At 36.1% G+C, this 27,994-nt stretch overlaps 1 protein-coding gene across 9 annotated transcripts in view; it reads right to left on the bottom strand.

Annotated features, from left to right (window-relative positions):
* The window catches only part of LOC123330956, a 185,916-nt gene that overhangs the window by 131,510 nt on the left and 26,412 nt on the right, over positions 1-27,994 (bottom strand). For 7 of the 9 annotated variants that reach the window (XM_044933711.2, XM_044933702.1, XM_044933710.2 and 4 more), the window contains exons 2-3: positions 24,558-24,661; positions 19,069-19,162 (exon numbers count right to left, since the gene is read on the bottom strand). In XM_044933711.2, coding sequence (XP_044789646.1) covers positions 19,069-19,162; positions 24,558-24,661 — 198 coding nt within the window. Of the gene's footprint in view, positions 1-16,542; positions 17,111-19,068; positions 19,163-24,557; positions 24,662-27,994 lie in introns of those variants that run through there. The other 2 variants (XM_044933709.2, XM_044933703.1) reach the window with 2 other exon arrangements.

The raw sequence follows: 27,994 nt of genomic DNA, 5'->3' as shown, positions 1-27,994 counted from the left end.
CTGAGAGGTGTTGACTCACAGTGGTGTTGACAGACCTTTCGTTCTGAACCACAAAAACAACACTCTGTTCCTCTGTACAGCATTACCTCTTGGCTGCTGAAGCCCATTCTTCTCTTCCTTACCTCATCATGTATCTTTGCAAGACAGCTTCATTTTTTCAGAAATGAAAGCAGGTATTTTTTTTTATTCCTTGTGATCAGGAAAGGCCTAAAGGATGCATGAATCACTACTATTTTGACTAATTTCAGCCAGTCAGTTAATCACAGAAACCCAGATATAGTCAGGCTAATTAGGAAAGCAAGTCAAAACTATTATCAGAAAGTAACTTGTGCTATATTCTGACTCTTCCATTTTTTTTCACCTGTTTCTAATTTTGAAAGTGCGGGTAGCATATGGAGGAGCTTGTAATGAAGAGAAAAGACAGATTTGCAATGGAACTGGTAGTAAGTGGGTCATAGGTCTCTAGTTCTTTTCAGTTATCCAATAATCATTAACTATTTTTCTCAATATAGTTGAGAATTGACGTACTTATGCTAGGGTCTCTATCCAGAAATAAGAAAGTGTATACTAAATTTTTCATGGCTAACTCCATCCTATAGGTAGCAATGGTTGCTGGACTATTAGTCCAACCAACTGGCTAAGCAGTTATACTTTCAGGAGGTTTGATTATAGATGTCTTAACAAAAATCTGCTACCTGCTTAAAGCAGGTAATCTAAAATGGTGAACTATTATGTGCAATCAGTACAGGAAATGTTTGGCTTTGTCTATATAATGCTAGTAGTCATGCCAAAATACACAATAGTGTCCAGTTTTTAAAATTTCACAAGAAATAGAATTTTAAGCTTTCTTGAAAGATAAAATCATCTAGCAATACTGGGCCATATCCCACTACTAATAACTGGGTAAGGATAAACTGTAGCTGTCCTTTTGGATGGGGAATAAACTTTTCCATTTGTAATACTCACTGCTATATCATGTTGATGGCTCACACTGAGATAGTTATAATAAATCTGGTTATTTATCATTATACTTATACACTTGTTTAAGCTTAGAGTTAAGAGAAAAAAATACTTTTGAGTCTATAGCTGTTAAATGTAAGAAAGAAGTCTCTGAATTTACAAAAACAGAAATACTTGTCTAAGTTTCACATGCAGACAATGTGTGTCTCGTTCAAAAAAATACAGTGCCATATTTCATAAGAAAATATTCCAGGGCATGCTCTATCTTGTTTTTTAGGCATCTGAATTTTCAATCCTGATCTAAAATAGAATGCTTAATTGTTGAATAGAATATATCTTTTTCTAGCAGTTCTTTACTATGGAGCTAACCAGTCAAAGTTTTGTTGTTGGTTTTGAAGAAAGCAAAAGCATTTCACTATGGAACCTGATGCGAAGAGCTGACTCATTTGGAAATACCCTGATGTTGGAAAGATTGAAGGCAAGAGGAGAAGGGGATGACAGAGGATGAGATGGTTGGATGGCATCACCGACTCAATGGACATGAGTTTGGGTGAACTCCGGGAGTTGGTGATGGACAGGGAGGCCTGGCGTGCTGCAATTCATGGGGTTGCAAAGAGTCGGACACAACCGAGTGACTGAACTGAACTGAACCACTCACAAAGAAAAGTAAGATGAAAATATAAAAACAATATGTGTTTCACAAATATTATTAATGTTAATAACTATGAATAGTAATTAATTAAGAAAGAACCATATTGGAAGGTCACTTACATGTATCACACTCCATTCTTTATTTTTGTAAAATAGGGGTTAGTACCCTAATTTTAAAAATAAAGAATCTAGGGTCAGCAAGGTTAAATGAGTTGTCAAGTTACAGAAATATTATTTAATGGTGGTAACTGGAATTTGAACAAGGTCTGTTTGGATCCAAGTCCTGTGCTATATCCAATATACCATGTCTTCTAAAATGCATTTTTCTGGCAAAAAATTATCGATTGATATTTATATCTTTTGATATCACAAGAAATTTTGGCCTCTCGTCAACATGAAATATATTAGGAAATGAGATGAAATGTTAGAATTAAATTGTTTTGAGATCTCCAAATTCCCATTGCTATGTAAATCATTTTGCACAATGCAAATATTTTAACTGATTAACACTCAAAATTTTCCAGATTAAATCTTGCTTTCTTTCCATAGAGTACTAGTTATTTACCTTTGATTGAATTGTTCATTCATCTCATAATTTCCTTGGCGATGTATATTTAAATTATTGGTCATCTAAATAAATAAATGTACAATTTTAACAAGAAAAAAATCTTCTATAAAACACACACAGAGAAAATGATTAAAATTTCCAAAGCTTCCATTACAGTATTATTAAAGAAAATCTTTGTGCCATTATTTTAGGTTTGATATTATCACACTGATTTCATAACCTTTTCTCCCACTAAAAAGGGTTCTAATGTAATTTACTTTTAGATTGTATTTCAGATTTACAAGGTATCATTTATGATAACTTAAGATGTTCTTAATCAAAGATCATAGTCATTAATGCAGATTCTTTGCCACTAAGAGAAAAAACCTGATCTTATTTTATCATAATCAGAGATATTACTTAGTGAATGAGAGGATCATTGAAAAAGTAAGAGAATTTTTTTCTTGTTAAAATTGTACTTTCTAGGTTGTAGATATTTCCCCCATTTTACAGATGAGGAACTTGATGGAAGTTGGCTAAATATTTCCAACTAAGAACTGATGTAGTCTGAATTCACACTCAGATATTTCTCACATCTAATCTACTAAAGTATACTACCCCTTACTTTATGACTAAGAAATGAAAACGGATCACAAATAAATGGACCATTCCTAATTTTGACTAGGTGCTTAACTGAATGAGCAAGAAAAGTTATTCAGTGCCCCATTCACCACTTACCAACCTACATCCAGTACTATCCAGAAAATATTCCATCCAAAAGTATGAACTGGCATTAGTATCAGAGGAACCTGGTGGGATACAGTCCACTGGGTTGTACAGAGTCAGACGCAACTAAAGCGACTTAGCATGCACGCATGCACATTCTTATTGAGAGAATTCATCACAGCCTAGTTAACAAGGCCCTACTTTCTTCCTGAATGATAGTATCTGGCCATGAAAGGACAAATGTGATTAAAAATCTCGCTTTTTCTGTGCTGACAAAAGGCCATTTTCATGGGCATGTAGCCTAAACAGTTGGACAGACCTGAACTTAAAAGGGTTCTGCACTTGGTTTAATGTTCCATGTCATTGTCTTGAAATTATTAATAATTAAAAAAAAACTCCACATTTTCATTTTGTACTGGTTCCCACAAATTCTGAATATACCAGAAGTGGGGCCTTTTTTCCTTTATGTACAAAAGTACAATATAGGCTAACAGCAATCTAGTTCAATACTGCAAAAAACAAGGGTCACCAAATACATATAAAAAGGATATAGCCCCCCAAAATGATCTTCCAGACATGAAATGCTAACAGATGTACATTCATCATGCCAACCATTTACAAACATCCTGGATCTACCAACATTTATTTCAATAACTTTCAGTAAAAAAAGCTATTGAAATAAATGTTAACATAGGTCTTTAAATGACCCACACTAATTTGCATGTAATCTTCCCCCACTCCCATTGCCTATGTCTACATCGTCAAATAACTACTAAAAATGCCTAATTAATTTTGCCTTAGAAAACCTAGAGCTAAGTGGAAAAAGCAGTCTTAGTTACTATAACTTACATTTTGATTGTGGGTGCAAAGTGGACAAGGATCTTTAACTGTAGTATTATATTTGTTAAAAGATAAACTGAGTATATATTAAAAATGGTAAGGCCTTATTTAAGCAAAAATCTATTTGAATGAGGGAGCATTCAATTTAAAAGATAAAAAGGAGCTCCCATGAGATGTATAAAATGAAAAAGTTTTACAAGCCTAAGCGAGCAGAGGCAAAGAACCTACAGGAAACAAAATAGGTGGGTGGTGACTGCAGGTTTTACTGTTCCTTAGGGCGTGGCAGTGGGGAAGGAAATGGCAACCCACTCCAGTGTTCTTGCCTGGAGAATCCCAGGGACAGAGGAGCCTAGTGGGCTGCCGTCTATGGGGTCACACAGAGTTGGACACGACTGAAGCGACTTAGCAGCAGCAGCAGGGCATGGCAGGGGTCTATCAGGAAGATTACCTAATTAGTACGGATCAGGCAATTCCTGAATGACTGGCTTAAGATTCCGTTTTGGGGAGAGCTGAAACCGTAGTTAAGTCAAGTTTTATTTTGGTGACATGGAACGTAGCATAAGTCATCCCAATTTGGGATGTATTCATGTTTTCAACATAATTTACCATCAAATTTTCCATTCAAAATAGACACAGGTAAAAATCTCATGATACTTAGAAATTTATGCACATATTTTTAGCTTGAAGTTAAGGTTGCTGAATTCTCCCAACTTTCTTTGAAAGAAATGTGGTACTTAAAACATTCTTGGCTTTTAATATCACCTAGGGAGATATAAAGGCCCGTAGAAAACTGTTTTCTGTCAAAATTACAATGGGCCTGCATATTTTAGCAATTTCAGCTACATTATGCAGTCTGATCAGGCTGGTCATTGACCAGTTGCTCACCCCTATCAATTGCATTAGCATTTAACTTGTCACTTTAAATGAGAAAGGTAACAAAAGTTTAAGGAGGTTACAAAAGATTTAATCCTCTATTAGAAAGAAGAAGAATATTACTAAATTACACAGATAAGTTATTTTCCTCCTTCATTCAATTTTGGTGATGATATATTACCAAAAGTTCTAGAAATTTTACTTTCATGAGGTTAAAAAAAAGTAAGCTCTAAGAACTTGTAAGAACCACCATGAGTTGCCACAGTAGTGTTTGTCCAAAGACAGGAAGAGATGGTGTAACAGAGAAGGAAAAAACCTAAGTCCATATTAGGTCTATTCCTTTAGCTCCAACCCTTGTGATCTGTTGCCTGTGCTTAGTCAGGCTGGTTCTGCACCTTTGTAAAAGAAAGCTGGCTGGAGCATGAAATAAACATGAGAGCCCATTCTCAAGGACCTGACCCTTATAAAAAGTTGCAGAGCGGAAAATAACATAGTCTTGTAGGAGGTTCACTGGAACATTGTGACCAGATCTAATACTTGGGCAGCTTCAAGGGCAAAGGATTCCTATACCAAGGTCACACTTCCTCCCCTTTCGGTATTTAAAACAAACAAACAAACAAAAAACTGAATTCTAACTTGGATAAGATGGTTATTTGGGACAGTAGTCCACCATCTTCTTGGTCTGCTGGCTTTGCAAATAAAGTCGCAATTTCTTGCCCCACCTGTCTCTCAATTTATTGGTCTGTCATGTGGCAAGCCAGAGAAGGCAATGGCACCCCACTCCAGTACTCTTGCCTGGAAAATCCCATGGACGGAGGAGCCTGGTAGACTGCAGTCCATGGGGTCGTGAAGAGTCAGACATGACTGAGTGACTTCACTTTCAATTTTCACTTTCATACATTGGAGAAGGAAATGACAATCCACTCCAGTGTTCTTGCCTGGAGAATCCCAGGGATGGGGGAGCCTGGTGGGCTGCTGTCTATGGGGTCGCACAGAGTTGGACACGACTGAAGTGACTTAGCAGCAGCAGCAGCATGTGGCAAGCAGCATGGGCTTGACCTTGAACTTGAACTTACCCCAGGGTAAGTATCCCTGGGTCTATTTCCTACTTCAAGGAAAAGCAAGTCAGTGTCATGTTTCAAAGAAGCCACTAAGACATTCCACTTTGAAATTGCAGAGTCCCAGGTCTCTTGACTGTGAAAAGACTAATATGGGAAGCATGAAGGAAAGAGTAGCACAATCTCTCCTCTCATCAAGATGTCATTTTGGTTGATATCCAGCTGCAAATTTTTAAATAGGCAGAGCATACTGAGTTCAAAAACAAGACCTCAGTCACATGGACATACCAGACTATGACCTTGCACTGAGTATCTGCAAAGAGGAGTTTCACCTGCCAATTGAAAAATGCTTTTCCAAATGGACTATTTTAGTATATTTGTCTCCCCACTTCCCTTTACATTGAGTGGTATTTTTTTTTATTTTATTTTATTTTTAAACTTTACATAATTGTATTAGTTTTGCCAAATATCAAAATGAATCCGCCACAGGTATACATGTGTTCCCCATCCTGAATATTTGTCTCCCCACTTCCCTTTCCATTGAGTGGTATTTTGACCAAGCTCAATGGAGAAGTCAATCACACACTCAATTAGATTTTTAAAAAGCTGTTTGATTGACATTTCCTTGCATTGAAATAAACAGTAATTTTGTCAGATGTATACAAAAACCAGTGGATTCATTGACTTGTGATTATGTGGTGTTTGGGAAGTTCTTAGATAAGCCTGTATCCGTATGAACACAATGCTTGACAGAGATAAATAATACACTGTTGGATTAAGTGTTACAAGTGTAGAAGAAGGTGTGAATACAATACACAATGTGAAAACATGAACCCATGCATATATAATTGAGTGGTAGATGGAGATATAAGTGCTGAAAGCAATATGTTAACAGAAAAAAAAATTACTGTGTTCAAGACAAGAATATATTATCATGGAGGCACATTCGCTATAGCTGATTACTGAATATTGTTAGTTCACAAAGGAGAATTATCTCAAGGTATCAGCTTAGTTACACATGCTATCTCATTGTTCCATAGGTTGCAGAAATGCCTGCTTCTCCATATGATTTTAACAACACAAAATTACCAAAGCAAAACAGCTCTCAGAAGTTGTTTGTTTGTTAGCATGTTCCCAAGCCAAGTTATGTTAACAAGTAAAATAATTGTTAAGACTCAGGCAGTCAATCCCATTGTCATCTGTATAGGTCCCCAGTCAATGATTCTTAGTGTTACTAGCAGCACACAAACATTTTTCACTGACAAGAATTGTTGCGAGACCATGCTGACATGACCAACAAACTTATTTTTCTAAGACAAAAGAAGATGAAAATTAGAGACCTACTTTATTATAAAGTATGTGCGGGGAGTTGTCAGAATTGTCAGACTTCTGTGGTATGAAACATCCCAGTGGTATTCAGAAGATTGTTTTATCCTACAACTTGTATTTATTGTTTCATAGACTGAACAATGCAATAGAATTGCAGAAAAGTTACAGCAAAACAAAAAATATGGAAAAAATGAATAAACTTAATCGTTGTTAATCCTTCTTAGTAGTTAGGAACAGAGTCTTTTCAAACTGAAAGTGTTACAGTGAAATGAAAAAGACTGTAACAGTAAAGTCAATCAAATCTCATTCTTAAGCAAGGACCCAGAAAAAAGCAAGTTGGAAAAACACATTAAAAAAAAAAAGGCATGTATACTTACAAGGATCAAAAACAGAAGAAAAATTGGTTACTACTACAGAAATGTCTGTGTGGTGTATCATTGGATATAGATTCAAATTAGCTTAATTGGAGAAACACAAAAATATCCCAGAGTCATTCTGTGTTCGTATGATAGTCTATGTTCTAAATTCACAATTTAACATAGAATCCACAATTCTATTTCAAGTAAAAAGATATTTATTTACATGAAGCTTGTCTTGTTCCCTCAAAGTTTAAAAGTTGCTCACAAAAATACACAAATGAATGCACTAAAAGTAAGTGGGAAAAGGAGACAAATAAGTTTAGGTCACCTAAAATAAAGCCATGTTCAAAATATTTGTGATACAGATTTGTAGGGAAGAGACAATGGATATTAGATCACATTAAACAGAATACCCATCTCATAACACCGTAAGGTAATGTTTACAAAGTTCCTATATAGTGCTCAGCTCATAGTAGGTACTCAATAAATCTTAACTCTCTCTATGCTACCATTAACTGGACTTAAAACTCTTGATATACAGCCCCATTAAAGGTTAATCGTTTAAAAATAATAAGAGTGTTCAGAATTCCTATTTGGCTATCACAAAATGAGTTTTATGATAATATATACACTCAGAACTACATCATCCTTCACTTCCTTAATGGGAAAGCTCTTAAAACTTGCTAGCACAGACAGATCTCATTTCCTAGCAATCAACATCTGGTGATTCACATTTTGCAGCACAGGCAAATTACAGGCATGTTGTCATGTGCAGTAATTATAACAGTAAGCCAGGACATAAGTGAACTTATGCTATTCATGGGCTCTGGGGAAGACAGATTTTCTTCTGAGAGTAGTAAAATCTCTACAAATGGAAATGTAAAAATATACTGTGCAATAGCATCATTTGAGTGAGCTTGGCATCTTTCATGAAGATAACTTTATAAAGAATACATATGAAGATATTTATCTGAGCTGTTCCTTTTCTATTTAATCTCAGATGCATTCAACATATTCAGCAAAGAACCTTTCCCAGGCAGATAGAAATTAAGGTCTTCGTTTCTCTCTTGCTCTGCCATGGCGTGTCTGTGGGCAATGTCTGCATTTCTGGGTAGTTGAAGCTCTTGTCAGGCTATCTGCTGGACAGCTCCCTGGGATGATACAATCCTATTCTCTTGGGACTCAGGAATTGCAGCTTAGTTGTGTGTGTGCGTGCATGCTAAGTCTCTTCAGTCATGTCTGACTTTTTATGACCATTTGGACTCTAGTCCTCCAGGCTCCTCTGTCCATGGGATTTTCCAGGCAAGAATACTGGAGTGGGTTTCCATGACCGTCTCCAGGGGATCTTCTAGACCAGGGATTGAATCCGTATCTCTTATGTCTCCTGCATTTGGCAGGTGGGTTATTTACCACTTCACTAGTGCCACCTGGCATGCAATGTGGGAGACCTGGTTTCAATCCCTGGGTTAGGAAGATTACTGAGGGCATGGCAACCCACTCCAGTATTCTTACCTGGAGAATCCCCATGGATAGAGGAGGCTGGAGGGTTGCAGTCCATAGGATGCAAAGAGTCAGACACGACTGAGTGACTAAGCACAGCACAGCATAGGGCCACCTGGGAAGTGTTACTAAACTGGGCTTCCCTGGTGGCTCAGATGGTAAAGAATCTGCCCACAGTGGGGGAGACCCAGGTTAGATCCTTGGGTTGGGAAGATCCCCTGGAGAAGGGAATGGCTGCCCACCCCAGTATTCTTTTCTGGAGGACTCCATGGACAAAGGAGCCTGGCAGGTTACAGTGAGCCTGGTGGGCTACAGTCCATGGAGTCACAAAGAATCTGACATGACTGAGTGACTAACACTTTCACTTTCAAATTGTGCTGCATCCCCATTCTCTTTTTGATTTGTAAGCTTTCACGTCACTTGTGTCATTAAGCCCCTATACTGAATTATCTGTTTAAATTTGTTAGAATAATTACTATATCCTTACTTGATCCCAGCTGATATGTTTGATCCACTTTTTTTCTATAACATCAATTGCATTAATCTATAATCATACTTATATTGAAAATTTAATGTGTTGAAAGGTGGTTCACTGAAGCAGCTTTGGATCTGTGCATCTATTATTCTTAAAAGCAATCCTTTTAAGAAAGTAGAATTTTTGATTCTATGGAGACAAAATTCAGCCCAAATTGCATTTAAATCTGACCCCTATTGAAACTTAAATTTTTAATCTCATGAGAAGTATTTGTAAAAAGAATCCAATACTGAAAATTTGAGGACAAATATGCAAATATATCAACATACGCACTTTCAAGGTAGTTTGTACTCATCCAACGCAGGTGATGTATATCTGCTAGTGTTGAGACATTATCAGTGTTCATTATTACTGTTGATAACACTAGTTTTTAAAAAAAACAAAGAACTTGTTTGCAGTTTAGCAGAAAGGCCAATAAATTGAAGCTCAGTGCTGGTAATTTGGTCTATTAACATTTATACTATGAACAAAGGCATCAAGAAAGATACCCACAAGTCAAGATGATTATTAGGAAATTGTAATCATACCATAGCTACCAAAAGAAAAAGAATGTTTGGAACAAATTTCTTCAAGGAGTACAAGCCTGTGAATTTCCAGGACACCAATGGCTTTCTTTTATTTATGCCTTGTTGCATTAATAATAGGATATGGATTATGAAGAACATAATAACTCTAACCCACTACACTGAGATGCAGTATCCTATCAAGTGCAATTTTATATTACTGATGACTGAATTACAGCTAAGTAAATTTACGTCCCTTGAGAAAGCTTTATGTTGTATACATCTATCACCTGCAGTTGATTAAAGAGAATGCTTGTTCTCATCTCATGATGTGTCTGGGAAGTTGCTCTGGACCATACCATTGTTCCATTGAGAAAATCAGTTTTGACTTAATATCATTCTGACTTATGACACCATTTCCAGTAAGATGACTTATTCTAAGTTATAAATCTACCTACATTACATCAATACAAACTTACTTCCGATCTTCTTCCCAAATATCAGAACTCTGAAAAAATAAAAAATATACAAGCCCAGTGTTGAAACTTTAGAATATTAGAAGACATTAAGAGGTAAATATTAGTCTTTTCCAAAAATATTCTTCCTACTTTCCTTCTTCCTATCTCTTTTATCTTCTCTCTTATCCATTCCTCTCTTTCCTCCCTCTCTCCATTTCTTCCCTCTGTCTTCTCTTCCTCCTCTTCTTCCCTCTCTGCCTTTCCTCCCTGGGTAGTGAGTCAGTAAAAGGGGTATCAATAAATCTGCATTTTTGCCACAGGCTTCTCTATTGACTGTTCTGCATACTATGTTTGAAAACCAGAGTTATAACAAAATTGTTGCATCACCATTCATTCTCCTATTTCCCTAGAGGATAAAGGCCAGGAGAGGCCTATGTCCCGGTTCTCCGATTTCTGGGGCTTTGTTTCCTTTTGATCTTAGAAATACACTATTAACTTAAGTTTCTTATTTAGGTTAATTTGACTGCCAATTTTAGCTGGATAATTGAAAATGAATTTTACTATTTGGTAAAGAAAATGCTTTGGCTAGATCTTTATGAATTCTCAGCCTTCATGAAATTTTCATAGAATCTTCATGAAAGATTCTACTCATGGAGATTTATTTCCAGCACAGTTAAAGGAATTATCAGTGAATTCATAGCTGAAAAATCATGTCTTTTTTTTCTAAATCTCATTACATACTACTTTAAAGTTACTTATCTGCAGATGATTATATTTAAAATAAGAATAATTATTATTGACTTTGTTATATGAGCAATATCTATTGCCAACTTTAAGCATTTTATATAACAAATACTTCATATTGTTAGAATCTTTACAATAAACCTGTGGCTATTATTGTCTCTACTTTCATATGAGAAACTGTATAGAATTTGAATAAGTGGTATATTTAGCAAGTAGGTGAGCTGATTTTTAATCCAATCCTATTTCTTTAATATTTTTTCTATTTTATGAAACTTTACCTCAATAATTATAAATTAGTACAATTTCTAACAAGTTAGTCTAAATTAAATGTACCTGTTTATGAACAGAACTTTGTATTCAAATACGCAAGGCTTTTATTTTACCATTTATGATGATATATTCACTCAGCAAATGTTGACTAAGGTCCAAAATTGTGCCAAAAATGTCCAGTTTATCCGGATTGATGTGTGGTTAGCCTATGGATAACACCATGCATTTGTAAAGGAATAAATGACTATAGATTATACTGGTTAAAAACAATTGTATGCTCAGGTGTAGTGCTGTACTGGAAAATGCTTAAGAATTTCTCCATGGGTGGGGAAAAAATGGAGGTCTAATTTACAGCATTTACTGATTCCCATGGTGTAAATACTCCTTTTATGACCCATTTCCAGTCAACCATGTAACATCACTAAACATGGAGTTAGGTAAATACACAAATATTGTAAAAGCTGTCTCTAGCACACCAGTGGATGGCATCTGAGTTGACAATGTACCGTTCTTAAATAAGCCCTAAATCCATAACTGACCCTTCAGTTCGGTTCAGTTCAGTCGCTCAGTCATGTCCAACTCTTTGCAACCCCATGAACCACAGCACACCAGGCCTCCTTTGTCCATCATCAACTCCCAGAGTTTACCTAAACTCATGTCCATTGAGTCGGTGATGTCATCTAACCATCTCATCCTCTGTCATCCCCTTCTCCTGCCCTCAATCCTTCCCGGCACCAGGGTCTTTTCAAATGAGTCAATCCTTCACATCAGGTGGCCAAAGTATTAAAGTTTCAGCTTCAATATCAGTCCTTCCAATGAACACTCAGGACTGATTTCCTTTAGGATGGACTGGTTGGATCTCCTTGGAGTCCAAGGGACTCTCAAGAGTCTTCTCCAACACCACAGTTCAAAAGCATCAATTCTTTGGTGCTCAGCTTTTTTATAGTCCAACACTCACATCCATACATGACTACTGGAAAAAACCATAGCCTTGACTAGATGGACCTTTGTTGGCAAAGTAATGTCTCTGCTTTTTAATATGCTGTCTAGGTTGGTCATAACTTTCCTTCCAAGGAGTAAGCATCTTTTAATTTCATGGCTGCAGTCACCATCTGTAGTGATTTGGAACCCCCCCAAAAAAAGTCAGCCAGTGTTGCCATTGTATCCCCATCTATTTGCTATGAAGTGATGGGACCAGATGCCATGATCTTAGTTTTCTGAATGTTGAGCTTTAAGCCAACTTTTTCACTCTCCTCTTTCACTTTCATCATGAGACCCTTTAGTTCTTCTCCACTTTCCGCCATAAGGGTGGTGTCATCTGCATATCTGAGGTTATTAATATTTTTCCTGGCAATCTTGATTCCAGCTTGTCCTTCTTCCAGCCCAGCGTTTCTCATGATGTACTCTGCATATAAGTTAAACAAGCAGAGTGACAATATACAGCCTTGACGTACTCCTTTTCCTATTTGGAACTAGTCTGTTGTTCCATGTCCAGTTCTAACTGTTGCTTCCTGACCTGCATACAGATTTCTCAAGAGACAGGTCAGGCAGTCTGGTATTCCTTTCTATTTCAGAATTTTCCACAGTTTATTGTGATCCACACAGTCAAAGGATTTGGCACATTCAATAAAGCAGAAATGTATGTTTTTCTGGAACTGACTTTTAGGCTTTATCATTTCTGTGATGAGACTTAATATGGGCATGGCTATTTCCAACTGTTTACCTTTATTATATACAGTACACTTTTGATCATTTCATTAACACTCAGAAGCAAAATAAACCTGTTAATTTAAAAAGAATGTGTTTCACTAAGGCATCTGTTATTCTATCAGGAAAAATGTCAGCACTGTTTCTTAGCTGTTATTATCTTCAACACAGAGCCCTGGGCTGAGATATTTTTCCCCTTCTTTTTCTTTAGTTTCTCTTCTTACAATAAGATACAGAGCATTGGTGCTTTTGAACTATGGTGTTGGAGAAGGCTCTTGAGAGTCCTTTGGATTGCAAGGAGATCAACCAGTCAATCCTAAAGGAAATGAGTCGTGAATAGTCATTGGAAGGACTGATGCTGAAGCTGAAACTCCAATACTTGGGCCACCTGATGCAAAGAACTGACTCATTGGAAAAGACCCTGATGCTGGGAAAGATTGAAGGCAGGAGGAGAAGGGGATGACAGACGATGAGATGGTTGGATGGACATGAGTTTGATCAAGTTCCAGGAGTTGGTGATGGACAGGGAAGCATGGCATGCTACAGTCCATGGGGTTGCAAAGAGTCAGACAGGACTGAATGACTGAGCTGAACTGAACTGAGGCTTAATGAACAGGTAAAAAAATGAAGAGGAGGAGAGATAAAAAATGTGAAGTAGCCATCAATATAAATCATGCTAATAAATATTAATTCAGGCAGAATGTGATTAATTTGGTTTAAATGAACTGGTTCCTCCCAATTACAAATGTGTTAAAAAGAGGTGATAGAGAGTGGATGATTAAGTCTAAATATATAATGCATTAAACTGTCCAAAATTGTAGAGACCATTCACATTTACAGATATAAAATCAGAACAGGATGGGGAACACATGTACACCTGTGACAGATTCATTTTGATATATGGCAAAACTAATACAATTATGTAAAGTTTAAAAATAAAATAAAATAAAAAAAATCAGAACAAATATAACTTCATTATACAATAAAAAAAGAAAAAATCAATATGGTCTTTGCATTCCTTAACAACAATAACCATAATAACAGAGTTATAGTGGGTCTTTAATGCAGAACCCTTGCAGAAGATTCTAATTCCTTGATATAAAGAAGACTCTTCTTCTAACTTCTAGCACTAATGTTCTTTCAATCGAAACTACCTCCAAAATGATGGTCTATATTCCCATTCTTTATGGCTCTTTGGGGAGTCCAACTCTAACCCAACTAGATAAAAATAGCCACTCTCTGTTTTAACAGGTGCCATGTGATTGCAAACCAAAGTATACATTAGTTACTTTAAAGGCACTCAGGGGGCAAACAAGTTTACATCCTTTCCATTTTCTCCTTTAAAATTTTGCTGTAGAAAAACGGAAAAAATCTGAGTATCTGGTACCACTGGCTACTCTCAGGCAGACATCTCTTATCTTTGCTGCAAAAGGGTATTGCTAGTTTTTCAAGAAGAATCCTGGTCAGAAAAATACCATTCAGAAATACTCTGTACTTCTTAAGTCATGCAGAAAGAAAAATATCTAGGACACCCCTTATATGGAGAGTCTAAAAAGAAATGCTACAAATGAACTTATTTACAAAACAGAAAAAGACTCAGACTCAGAGAATGAATTTAAGGTTGCGAAGGAGGAAGGATTGGGGAATAGATAGGGAGTTTGGGATGGACATGTACACACTGCTGTATTTAAAACAGATAACCAACAAGGACCTACTGTATAGCACAGGGAACTCTGCTCAATGTTATGTGGCAGCCTGGATGGGAGGGGAGCTTGGGGGAGAATGGATGCATGTATTTGTATGATTGAACTCCTTTGCTGTCTACCTGAGATTATCACAACATTGATAATCAGCTATACTTCAATACAAAATAAAAAGTTAAAAACATAAAAATACAATAAAAAAAAAAAGAAATATCCTGTACTACTGGACCTTTGGGGAAAAGTACCAAGAAGAAGTGAATGATGTCAAATGGGTCTGGTTGCATCCTGACAGGCATTATACACATACTCAACTTTCTTTTTATTCACTATCCTTTTTGGAAAATTAATTTTTATACCATCCTAGGACAGTAACTTATACTAGTGGACTGCATTGCCTATGGTAAATCTTTTTTCTCAAAAGAGGTGAAAATAGAGATCTTGTGTATGATGAGAAGCACTACTGTTCAATCTCATTTCTTTCACCTTGATAGTAGTCATTTGCGGCTCAGTAAAGAACAGCATTCACAGAATGAATTTATGCTATTGATTTAGAAAGTGTATTTATCTGGTGCTTGTTTAGAGTTATTCAATAATCAGAAGCTTACAATGAACCCTCATAAACACACACAAACACCCTGAACACTGGCTGTTATTTCTGGATTAAACACTTACTATCTCTGTGATCTTGAACAACATATCCAAAACATTGCAGAGCCTGCTTTTTTTATGTGCAAAATGAAGTACTACATATATCCAATTCATAGGAATTTTGTTAAGATCAAAGATATAATGAAATTGAAATGTTTAGCAAAGTTGCTGATGTAATGTCAATGGTTACTAAGGGCTACTGTTACTATTTCATACTTTCAATCATATCCAGTGCCTGGAACATATGAAAAATAATTAGACATAATCAATAACCTTTCTTTTCAATGATGATCACACACACAAAGATGAACACATAAATATATATTCTGCTTGTGATGTTGAAACTGTGATTTGCTTCTTTCCCACACAGAACTCAGACCAACAGTCTTCTCGTAAAGGATCAATAAATATATGTTGAGAAAAATAATTTAAGTTCAAAGAACCTATTGGTTCTTTGTTTCTAAATAAAATGTGAGAGTGAAGGATTTTTCAATATCTACATATCTACAAGTCAATCAGTGGATACAACACATTAGAAATTGAAGAATAAGAACTATAGGATCATCTCAACAGATGCAAAAAGCTTTTGACAAAACTTAGCATCCATTTATTAAAAAAACTTTCCAGAAAGTGGACAAAGAGAGGACATACCTCAACATAATAAAGGCCAGATATGACAAATCCACAGCTAACACACTCAATGGTGAAAAGCTGAATGTGTTTCCTCTAAGAAACAAGACAAAGAGGTCAACTCTTGATACTTGTTTTTCAACATAATATTGGAAGTCCTTGACAGCAATCAGACAAAAAGAGAATTCCAAATTATAAAGGACAGAGTAAAACTTAAACTGTTTGTAGATGATAAGATAATATACATAGAAAATCCTAAAGACGCCACCAGAAACTACTAGAACTCAATGAATTTGGTACAGTTGCAGAATAGAGAAGTAGCATATATATATATATATATATATATATATCTGTTGAATTTCTACACAATAACCACCAACAATCAACTGTCAATAAGGGAAATTAAGGAAAAAACCTAATTTATAATCATACTGAAAAGAAAAAAAAAAAAAAAAACCTATGAATTAAAGCTACCAAAGCAGATACAAGAACTATACTTGGAAAACATTATGACAGTAATGAAATAAATTCGGATGACACAGAAACATATACTGGTATATCTATGGCTGATTCATGTTGATACTTGGCAGAAAACAACAAAATTCTATAAAGCAATTATCCTTCAAATAAATAAAAGGAAACATAGACTGTTTTCATGAACTGGAAGAAATAGTACTGTTAAAATAATTATACTACTCAAAGCAATCTACAGATTCAATGCAATCCCTATTAAGTATCAAAGGTGTTTTTTCTCAGAAGTAGAACACTTTAAAATTTTTGTGAAAATACAAAAGACCCTGAATTGTAAAAAAAAAAAAAAAAAAAAGTCTTGGGAAAGAACAGAGCTGGAGGAATCACATTCCTTGAATTTGGGCTATAATACAAAGCTACAGTAATCAACACTGTTTGGTACTGGCACAAAAACAGACACATGGATCAGCGGAACAGAGTAGAGAGACCATAAATAAGCCACACGATTATGATCAGTTAGTCCATGACAAAGCAGGCAGGAGTATAAAATGGAGGAAATACAGTCTCTTCAGTAAGTGGTGCTGGGAAAACTGCACAACTGCATGCAGAAGAATGGAATTAGAACATTTTCTCTCACCATATACAAAAGTAAACTCAAAATGGTTTAAAATCTAAAATCAAGCCTGGAAACCATAAAACTCCCAGAAGAAATGGCACTCTTTTAACATGAATCATAGTTATATTTTTTGGATGTGTCTCCTAAAGCAAGTAAAAGTGAAAAACAAACCAAAACCTGAAATAAAAATAAGGACCTAATTAGACTGAAGAGCTTTTGCACAGAAAAGCAAATCTTCAACAAAAAGACAACTTACTGAATGTGAGAATATATCTGCTAATGATATGACCAAAAAGGTTAATATCCAATATATATAAACAGCTCATAGAACTCCACATAAAAAACAAAACAGACCCATTTTAAAAATGGCAAAAGACCTGAATAGACAATTTTTCAAAGAACATACTAATGGTCAACAGGCACATGAAAAGATGCTCAACAATGCTAATCATCAGAAAAATGCAAATATAGCCAGTATTTTATTATAACTATAAATGAAGTTTAACCTATAAAAATTGTGTATCACTGTGTTGTACACCTGTAACTTATATACTGTACAGCAACTATACCTCAATAGAAATTTTATATAATGTACTTAAATTCCCTTTAAATTTACCAGAAGAATTTTTCTTCAGCAAACCTTAGAGAGTTTAGTAGAAAGAGTTAATTTGTTGCAGTAAAAGAAATAACTGAGACATCTGTATAATCAGTTTGGTTTGCAAAGTCAATAGTAATATTTCACCTAGAATTTCTTGTAAACCTTCAGTTCAGTTTTAATACAAAGTAGTTGATTAAATATATACTTCAATTCATTGCAATTAAATGATATATAAACACCAATTTTCCCTTAAAGTTATAAACAGTCATGTAGCATGATATGCAACACTAATTCTGAAAGAAAATATCTTATGACTTCCAGATTCAAAACAATAGAGTATCACCAGCTGCATTAGCTGTTGTGCCAGAATGTTTTTGGGTTTAACAGTAACAAGTACCAAGAAATCTGAATTTTCAATAAAATATCAATAGATATCGTCAATAGAGGATACATCTTAAAATCTTCAAAACCAATTGACAGTTTCTGATAATAATGTTACATCCCAATATTGACAAATGCCATAATAATAAAGCTACAAGGTAGCTTTCTCGATCTCTAGAATTCATTTATTTTAGGAATCATACTTTTCCTGAAAATAAATCCTGTTAACATAAAACTATCTAAATACCACCTGTAATTGAGCATTATCTCTTTAAAAGATATTTTCAAATATCACTTTCATTAATGTTTGGATTTAGAGCCAAGCTCATTTGATTACCATTTCCTGTGATTTAGCATAGTAGATTAGTTATGAATATCTGTGACAGGAAACAAATAATGCAGTATAAGTGGAAAATATAACATTTTTTTTTTTTGGTCAAGGTTAGGGCTATTCTGTTTCATAAAGTCAGTTCAATCGCTCAGTCGTGTCCATGGTGTCCATGTGTGTCCATGGACTGCAGTACGCCAGGCTTCCCCATCCATGTCAAAACAACACAAAAAATCATCATGTAATCCAGTGCTTCTTGAACTGTAATGTGCACTGGGTTACTCAGGTGTTTTGTTAAAATACAAATTTACACTTGACTGTTAAAGCTAGGGCTTGAGATCATGTACTTCAACAAATCCCCAGATGATGCAAATACTACTGATCTCTGGATCATACCTCTAGTAGCAGGGATCTAAAAGATCCCATATAAGTAATTGAATTTTAAAATGCAGCAATTTTATGTTTTGTAAATGAAAGTACTGGTGCTTAAAAGCTCAGGAAAAAATTTCCTATGACATCAAATTCAGAATATAAGATTTATAGTACACAGCAACTTGATTTGCTTATTTAATTGTTAATCCACAACATACTGTTGATTATATATTATGTGCCTGGAGTGTTAACAACTCTTACCTTCCTCTTCTGTCCGTTGGGACTCTCTTGAGAGAATGCGACAATGTCAAGAAGCCAAACGTTCTTCTGGATAGCAGACTCAGGAGCTGTTTGCCTTAAGGATAGAGGCAGAAAAAAGCACAAGTTTCACTCACAAGGTAAAGTTTTATAAAGATTTTTGTAGATGAGTACAAGTTATTATTTTAATATCACTGTCAATTTCCTCCCAAATCTGTCTTTTACCACCATACCACATTCCATGAGAGAAAAAAAAAAAAAGAAAGAAAACAAAACTTTGGCTTTTAGTTTCTTCTTCATTCCAAGTATTACAATAATCCTTCAAATTGATAATATATGTTCTAAATTTTGCCAAGCCTTTCAGCCCCTATGATAAATGGAGAGAGTGGCATGGAAACATATATAATACCATATGTAAAATAGATAGGTATTGGAAATTTGCTGTATGTCTCAGGGAACTCAAATAGGACTCTTTGATAACCTAGAGAGGGTGGGATGGGGTTGGAGGTGAGAGATGGGAGGGAGGTTCAAGGAGGAGGGGACATATATGTATTTATGGATGATTCATGTTGATGTATGGCAGAAAGCAACACAGCATTGTAAAGCAATTATCCTTCAATTAAAAATAAATAAATTAAAAAAATACTTTACATATACTTTGAACATTGGGTATGCAAGTGTGTGTGTGTGAGCATATACATATCTCTATCTATAGGGGGAAAAGTGTAATTTATAGAACAGAAAAGTAAGTCTTATCTAAGGAAAGGACATCCATTTTCCTAAAGATTCTTGTGGTTGCAAAAAATGAAAACTTGCCTGAGTTTAATTTAAGCAAGAAAGATACTGGGATGAATCAAGAATGAACTAGAGTAAAGGGATGGGAGTGCTATAAAGAATCATGAAAATAATCTTTGTGTATTTTTAATTTTTTTTTCTGTACATGTGATTTATTCTTTTGTCTTGCTGAATAGTAGCTTTCTCTGTCACCTGGTTGACAAGAGTAGCAAGTAGCCAATGCTTTGAGCTGCTACATGTTTATCTGACTTCAAGAAAGCATCAGGGGAGATGAGCCTCTTTATCACAATTACCAATTGCAGGAAGGGATCTTGACTGTAAGCAGGGATACATTTGTCCATTTCTAAATCAACTAACTGGTTAGGCGGTTTGGTCACATCTGTCCTCAGCTGCTAAATGATGTCATATGTGTGGGGACAGGCTGGATACACTCAGAAACAATCAAAAGAAAAGTGCTCTGCTACAAGTGGTGGATAGTGTGAGGTTCATGTCCCAGCATCCTTTTCAACCATTTCACAATTTGTAGTAGGCATATCATGTATGTGGGATTGACCTCAGATCCAAAAGAACTATGATATGCTTAAACCAATAAACACAGCTTTATTGCCCTTGCCAATTACTGGTTCAAGAATAAAGGTGCTTAACTGAGTCAATAAAGTTAGAGGAGAGGTTTTCTGGGAATGTCTGTAACAGGTGCTGCTAAGTTGCTTAAGTCGTGTCCGACTCTGTGCAACCCCATAGACGGCAGCTCACCAGGCTCCTCCGTCCCTGGGATTCTCCAGGCAAGAGCACTGGAGTGGGTTGCCATTTCCTTCTCCAATGCATGAAAGTGAAAAGTGAAAGGAAAGTCGCTCAGTTGTGTCTCTTCGCGACCCCATGGACTGCAGCCTACCAGGCTCCTCTGCCCATGGGATTTTCCAGGCAAGAGTACTGGAGTGGGGTGCCATTGCCTTCTCCGCAACAGGTGCTACCTCATTCTTAAGTCAATAGAAATTCAGTTCACTAGGTCAAAGGGAAAAGAGCTGGTACAACAGAGGTCATTTCCCTTAAAATGTCTTCACCAATATTGAATACAAACTATCTGAATTTTCTCTTACTAACCTGATAGTTTAACTCATTATACTTTATATATTTTTGTATATTAATATATGATTGTGCTTGTACTTAGTCACTCAGTTAGGTCCAACTCTTTGTGACCCTTTGGACCATAGCACCCCCCAGACTCCTCTGTTCATGGAATTTTTGAGGCAAGAATACTGGAGTGGGTTGCCATTTCCTTTTCCAGGTGATCTTCCTGACCCAGGGATCATGCATCTCCTGTGTCTCCTGCATTGCAGGCAAATTCTTTAGCTACTGAGCCACTGTGGAAGCCCTAACATATGATTATCTGGCAATTAATCAAAGCAATTTATACAGGGCACCCATGATAGCTTAAGTTGGAGACTTCAGTTTGAGGCAAGTCTTCTTGTTTATATTTATCAGAGATCATGAACTAGTCTCAGAGGCATGCTGACTGGAATTGTCCACAGAAATAAGTGTGGTCACAGAAGATAAACAGAAAATAAGTTTCTTCAGCTTCTAACATGTAACAGCCAAATAAAAAAGTGAAAATTTTAGCCCACATATGTGTTACCTTAAAGAGGAATCAATGGTTTGATCAAATAGTCTACTGTCTCACCCTTCACACTGACTTATGCTTTTGGCCTTGAGAGAACAAATTTTAATTGCCTTGTTCATAAATGTAAAAGTAGTTTGTATACCCAGTGGTCAACACATATAGGCTGTACTAATATATTAGATAAAAATGACTAGGGACAAAGATTCTAAACAGTCTATACTATCTGAGAGTACATTTTAGTTTCCATTTTTTTTTAAAACTTGAAGTTAGCTCCTGAATATCTAGACAGCTTTCACATAGCATATTTTCAAAAATTCAAAATTATAATTTGTAATATGTTTTAATATTTTAGCTTCTTACTGTAATAATTGATCCAAAATAATGGGTTTTATGACAACACTTATTTGACAGCCTTTTTATTATGACAGTAAATAAGAAAAACAGCCAGTGTGTTTCATACATTTACTATATGCTGTATTATGAGCTATTCACCTATTTTATCTCACTCTAATACATCAAAGGAATTGAAACAGAAACTTTAAAATCACATATTAAAGAAAAGGTCAGCGAAAAAGGTACACTGGTGGCAAGTAATCATATGAAAAGATGTTTCGTATCATATGCAGCAGACACCACCCTTATGGCAGAAAGCGAAGAAGAACTAAAGAGCCTCTTGATGAAAGTGAAAGAGGAGAGTGAAAACGCTGCCTTAAAACTCAACATTCAGAAAACTAAGTTCATGGCATCCGGTCCCATCACTTCATGAAAAATAGATGGAGAAACAATGGAAACAGTGAGGGACTTTGTATTTTGAGCTCCAAAATCACTGCAGATGGTGACTGCAGCCATGAAATTAAAAGGCACTTGCTCCCTGGAAGAAAAGCTATGACCAACCTAGACAGCATATTGAAAAGCAGAGACATTACTTTGCTGACAAAGGTCTGACTATTAACTGCAGTTTACAGTACTTTTATTCATAACTGCCAAAACTTGAAAGCAACCAAGATGCAATTTCAGCAGGTGAATGGATAAATAAAACATGGTATATCCACACAATGAAATATTATTCAGCACTAAAATTAAAAAGAAGAGCTGTTAAACAAAGAAAATGTTACTGGTTTCTGTGTTTGTATTTCCTGTTCTTTTCACCTTGCAAAGACTTATGGAGAGATGAAGGGGGAAATTCTAACTTTATAATGCTATCTTCAAATTATTTTAACTTTAAATGAATCAGTCTAGCTTTTGTCAGGAACATATTCCAAATTGCAAAAGATTGGAACAAGCCTAAATGCACATTAATACAGAATGGTTAAATAAATTATGATAAATTCACACAATAAAACATCATAGCCATTAAAAATAATTAGGTAGTTTTCTATGTAATGATATGGAACTATTCCAAGAGTTACTGCGTGAGAATGTCAAGGTGTGGAACCACGTGTATGACATTACTGATACAATTTGTGTGGGGGGAAAATCACCTATACATATTTTTTTATAAATGCATAAACTGTCTGGAATATATACAAAAACTAGTAAATGTACTATTTTCTACAAAAGTTACTGGAAGGTGATAGGACAATGTCACTGAGCAATACATTCAAGGTAGGCACTGAACATATCCTTCTGCATGTTTTGAATGTTGGGCTTGTGTCACTTATTCAGAAATGCAAGTGAAATATTTTTTTAAAACATATATTTTCCCCACCAAAAAGAAAGATTAGGCCATGAAAAAACATGGCACATAACAAAGGGAAAGAGTCAATCTGAAAAGTCTATATAGTGTATGATTTCAACTACGTAACATTCTGGAAAAACAAAACTATGAAGAAAATAAAACGAGCTGAAGTTTTCAGGGTAGAGGTGTGGAAAGGATGAATAGGCAGAGTATGATGATTTTTTTAGGGAGGTGAAAATACTCTGATATTATAGTGAAGGATATATGTCATAAGACATACAGTGCTGGGAGTAATGCATGCATGTATGCTAAGTCGCTTCAGTCGTGTCCAACTCTTTGCGACCCCATGGACTATAGCCCACTAGGCTCCTCTGTCCATGGGTTGCCGTGCCCTTCTCCAGGGGATCTTCCCGATCCAGGTATCAAACCCTCATCTCTTATGTCTCCTGCATTGGGAGGAGGTCCTTTACCACTAGCGCCACCTGGGAAGCCCCTTCCAAGTAGGTATAGCCTCAGAATTTATCACCATTAATTTTCTTTACAAGGATGACAACTCCCAGTAAGAATCAACAGAAAATAGGTGACAGCAGCCATCTGGAGGAGCAGTCTTCTCCCCAGGATATTGCTGATGAGGCCAAACTGTCCCCCACATCTCAGGGAGATTAACATTTAGGTAACATAAAATAATCTCAGTCCTGTCTATTCTTGCATAGCTAAGACAATGTCACATCTCAAGGGACATAGGCCCCAAGTGGTCATGGAGGAATAGAAATGTTTCCCAAGACTGTAATGTTTATGTAAAAGGACTTTATCTATGAATAAGTGTATGCTTATAATTGAAAAGAAAGTTTTGTGTGGAAAACAACCAAATTGCACCGTAGAAGGGTGCTGAAAAGTAAACCTAAGGTAAACAATGGACTTTGAGTGACAACGCTGTGTCAATGAAAGTGTTAGTCACTCAGTCATGTCCAGCTCTTTGCAACCTCATGCCAGGCTCCTTGGTCTATGGAATTCTCCAGGCAAGAATACTGGTGTGGGTTGCCATGCCTTCCTCCAGGGAATCTTCCCAACCCAGGGATTGAACCCGGGTCTCCTGCACTGCAGGCAGATTCTTTACCATCTGAGCCACCAGGGAAGCCCTGTATCAATGTAATTTCTTGGTTTAAAAAAAAAGTATCATTCTGGTGAGTGATATTGACAGTGGGTGGTGTGGAGAATCTATGCTTGTTTGGGGGATGGGTGCATGTGGGGTGTCTTTCTTCCTCTCAATTTTGTTTGGCTAAAATAGCTTAAAATAAATTATTTTTTTTTAAAAATAGAAGATAAGCTATTGATGAAGGTCTCAGTTTGTTCACAATGGTGCCAGAACACGAAGGAGGTTTTAAAATCAAAGCACCATACCTGTAACACTATGCTCCCTCTTTGGAAACAGAAAGTCCATATGTTTGACCTTCTTATGTAAAGAACAGCCTTTCAGAAAACACACTCTGTGCTTAACAGCAACGCTGGAGAGAAAACAGCCAGAAAATATATTTATGTATGTTAAGTATTTATTTTATCTCTAGCAAAGTTTGACTACTGATGTAGAAAAGATGAGAGAAATGAATTGTACAGAGAGGAAGTCCAACATCACCTTCTATGAGTCCCTATTAATTCCCACTTAAGAACAGAACTCACTCTTCTTACTATAGCAATTCCAGTCCATTACTTCCCACAGAGAAAGGCAGGTGAATTTCTGATAAATCTCAGCTATTTTTTTACATTTTTTCACCAAATGATCGAAATTATTCATCTCCTTACTAAATTATCCAAAACTTTCCAACAAGATACTTCATTGGCAAAAATATCTTTCTAGAAAGTTCAGTTTTTCCACTTCATTTGTATATAGCTCAGATGTCTTAAGCCATTATACATTTTACTGCAAAATTTCTTAATGATAGAACACTTCTACAAGACAGCTGGAAATTTACTGAGTTTTGCACATGAGCTTTAAATATAATCAAACAGTGTATAAATTTAATACACATAAGCATACAGACTTTTGAGATTACAAATCTATTGATCTTTAGCTCATAACTGAATCTAAGTCCAGAGTTTACAGAAGTAAGAAACTCAGGAATGGGTATTTTTTTTTTTTAAGAAACACAGCACCTAACATCAAAGCCAATAAACTCTAGAGCTAGAAGATCAAAATTTTTTCATTTTTGAAGTTCTTTGTGACATATGTAAAAATCAGAAAAGGTTTATCACATGAATTACCACATGTCCCTACTAAAAGACAGTTTTACATAAGTAAAACTGTTTTTACATGAGGTAGAAGAGTAGATTCATATATGAAAACAATGAACCACAAACATGGTTCAAATGTTTGAAGGGTAAATATTGGTGATTTTAAAAAGTTACTTATGATTCACATTTACTATGAAAAATTTGACAAAATTCTTGGTTTGGTATGCACAGGCTTTCAATATGAAATCTGTTTTGAAGTTAGACATTAAATGAATATTGAAAGTACTTTCAAAGCAATCCTTTATTTGAAAATACAATATAAGGATGGAGATACTTATGCATGCCTAAGAGCCCATATGGAGACCATGATGCATATGTCATAGGCAGTTAAAATATCATTTAGGCCAGTTCATTTGAGTCTTTTTGTAGATATTCTTAGTGCTCTCAGACCTTTCATGTATTTTAACTGATGCATTAAGTCATTCAATCATTCATTCACCAAATATGTAGAGTGTGTTATGTGCCAGGATCTTTGGCAGAATAGAGAATAAGCTGTCAAAACGATGAAGTCTTGACTTCACCCATCGCAGAATCTGGAAGGAAGGCAGACAAGCAAGCAACTTCCAGAAAGCCTCTGAAGTGTTCCTCTAGGGGCTAGAAGAAAGCCTTAAGGAGAGCAAAGCAATCTGGCATCCCAGAGCAGGACCAACACATGTGGGCTTCAGAAATGCGTGACGGGGAGATGTCCTGAAGCTGAAACCCGAAGGCAAAAATATAAGTTGCAGGATGGCAAAAGCATGAGGGGGGAGGGGGACACAGATAAAACCATTTCAATTTTCGCAGGCTTGGTGAGACTTAAGATGAACCTGAAGAGAAAAGCAACTGATCTCCCATTTCATGCCCTAAAGGCTGAAATGTCATTCTTCCCAAAGGGAGGCTCTCCTGTCATCACTTGGAAATTACTCATAACTTTTGAAAAAAGAGCCCTGGATTCTTATTTTTGCACTGGGTCTCACAAATGATGTGGTCAGTCAGGAGACAGAGGATGGCTACATAACGATGAAAAGGATAAATCTAGATTGTATCAAAGACATAAAAAGCTGTACCAGGAAAAATAGGGAACCAGGGTTTTTCTCCAATCTCAGTCTTTCACTTCACATGTGGAATTTTCTGCATCTGTGAGTTTCCTAAACATTCTTACTGAACATAAAACTTTTTTCTCCAGGTTAACCTAGAAAAGTAACTTGGGGTATTTAATTATCTATATAAAATAAGACATTTCACAGGAGAGACCAATATGTGGCCCTAAGACCATCCAAAGGAGGCCAATGGGACCCTGGTTTCTGTAAGTCACATGATTACATGTTCTCCCACATACATAACAACAGAGAAAGTCTTGATGTTTGCTTTTCCAGAATTGTCTTAGATATAGTCTGGCTTTCCACTAGAAACAATAATACCCAAACACATACACACCTACACAAACACTTCCATAAAATTTGACTCTGCATCTCAGATTTCCTGCAACCAAGATGAACATGAAACTTTGGCAGGTCCCAATTCGTCCTGTTCCTTTACACAGAGAGGCAGTAGAACCAACTGCGCTGGGCCTCAATCTCATGAGCACCCCACGCTTGATTTAAGACTCTACTGCCACCATCCGGAAATTACTTATAACTTTTGAAAAAGAAGCCCTGGATTTTTATTTTGCACTGGGTCTCACAAATGATGTGGTCAGTTACGAGACAGAGGATGGGTAGAGAATGATGAAAGGGATAAATCTAGACTGTATCAGAGACATAAAAAGCTATGCGAGGAAAAATAGAGAACCAGGCTTTTTTCCAATCTCAGCCTTTCGCTTAACATGTAGACTTTTCTGCATTTGTGACTTTCCTAAACATTCTTACTGAACATAAACAATTTTTTTCTAAATTTACTTAAACACTGATTTGATCTTACCCTTAAGCAATGATATTACAATATCATCAGTTTCATGACTCAGCCACGCTTTTTCTAATTTATTTATTTATTTAAATGAAAAACTTGAGAAACAAATGTCTATGGCATACCATCTAAAATCATTCTGAATACTGCCAGTACTAGGCTTACTATGCTTTGGGAAAACACTGAGACATATAAGGAAAGGAATATGTATTTGAAGCTTTCTCTGTCAAGGTAACTATCAAATCCATTAATGAGGATTTGCTCCATGGAGGATGGAGCGAAGTATTATGTCTCCTTGAAGTGTCCTCTGCATTGTTTCATCATCAAGCCCCTCTAACTCTCTGTCCTGTCCTTGCCTAACTATGCTTTCTAATCTGTGTGCATTCCTCCAGGTAACAGAGGCTGTTGTAACGACACACTCAAGTTCCCACTCTATTGATCACATGCGTCTTAGCTAAAGAGTTCAAAACACGCATGCCCCACTCCACTGGACAATGTGTGTGTGTGTTCAGCTGCTTCAGTCATGTCCGACTCTTTGCGACCCCATGGGCTATAGCCTGCTAGGCTCTTCTGTGGAATTGTCCAGGTAAGAATACTGGAGTGGGTTGCTGTTTCCTACTGGACAATACATCATCCCAGATCTAGGTCTGGAAATTTAGATATTT

Source organism: Bubalus bubalis, chromosome 21, assembly GCF_019923935.1.
Source record: "Bubalus bubalis isolate 160015118507 breed Murrah chromosome 21, NDDB_SH_1, whole genome shotgun sequence".
In the NCBI taxonomy this organism is placed as follows: domain Eukaryota; kingdom Metazoa; phylum Chordata; class Mammalia; order Artiodactyla; family Bovidae; genus Bubalus; species Bubalus bubalis.
This window is presented reverse-complemented; position numbering and strand designations above follow the sequence as displayed.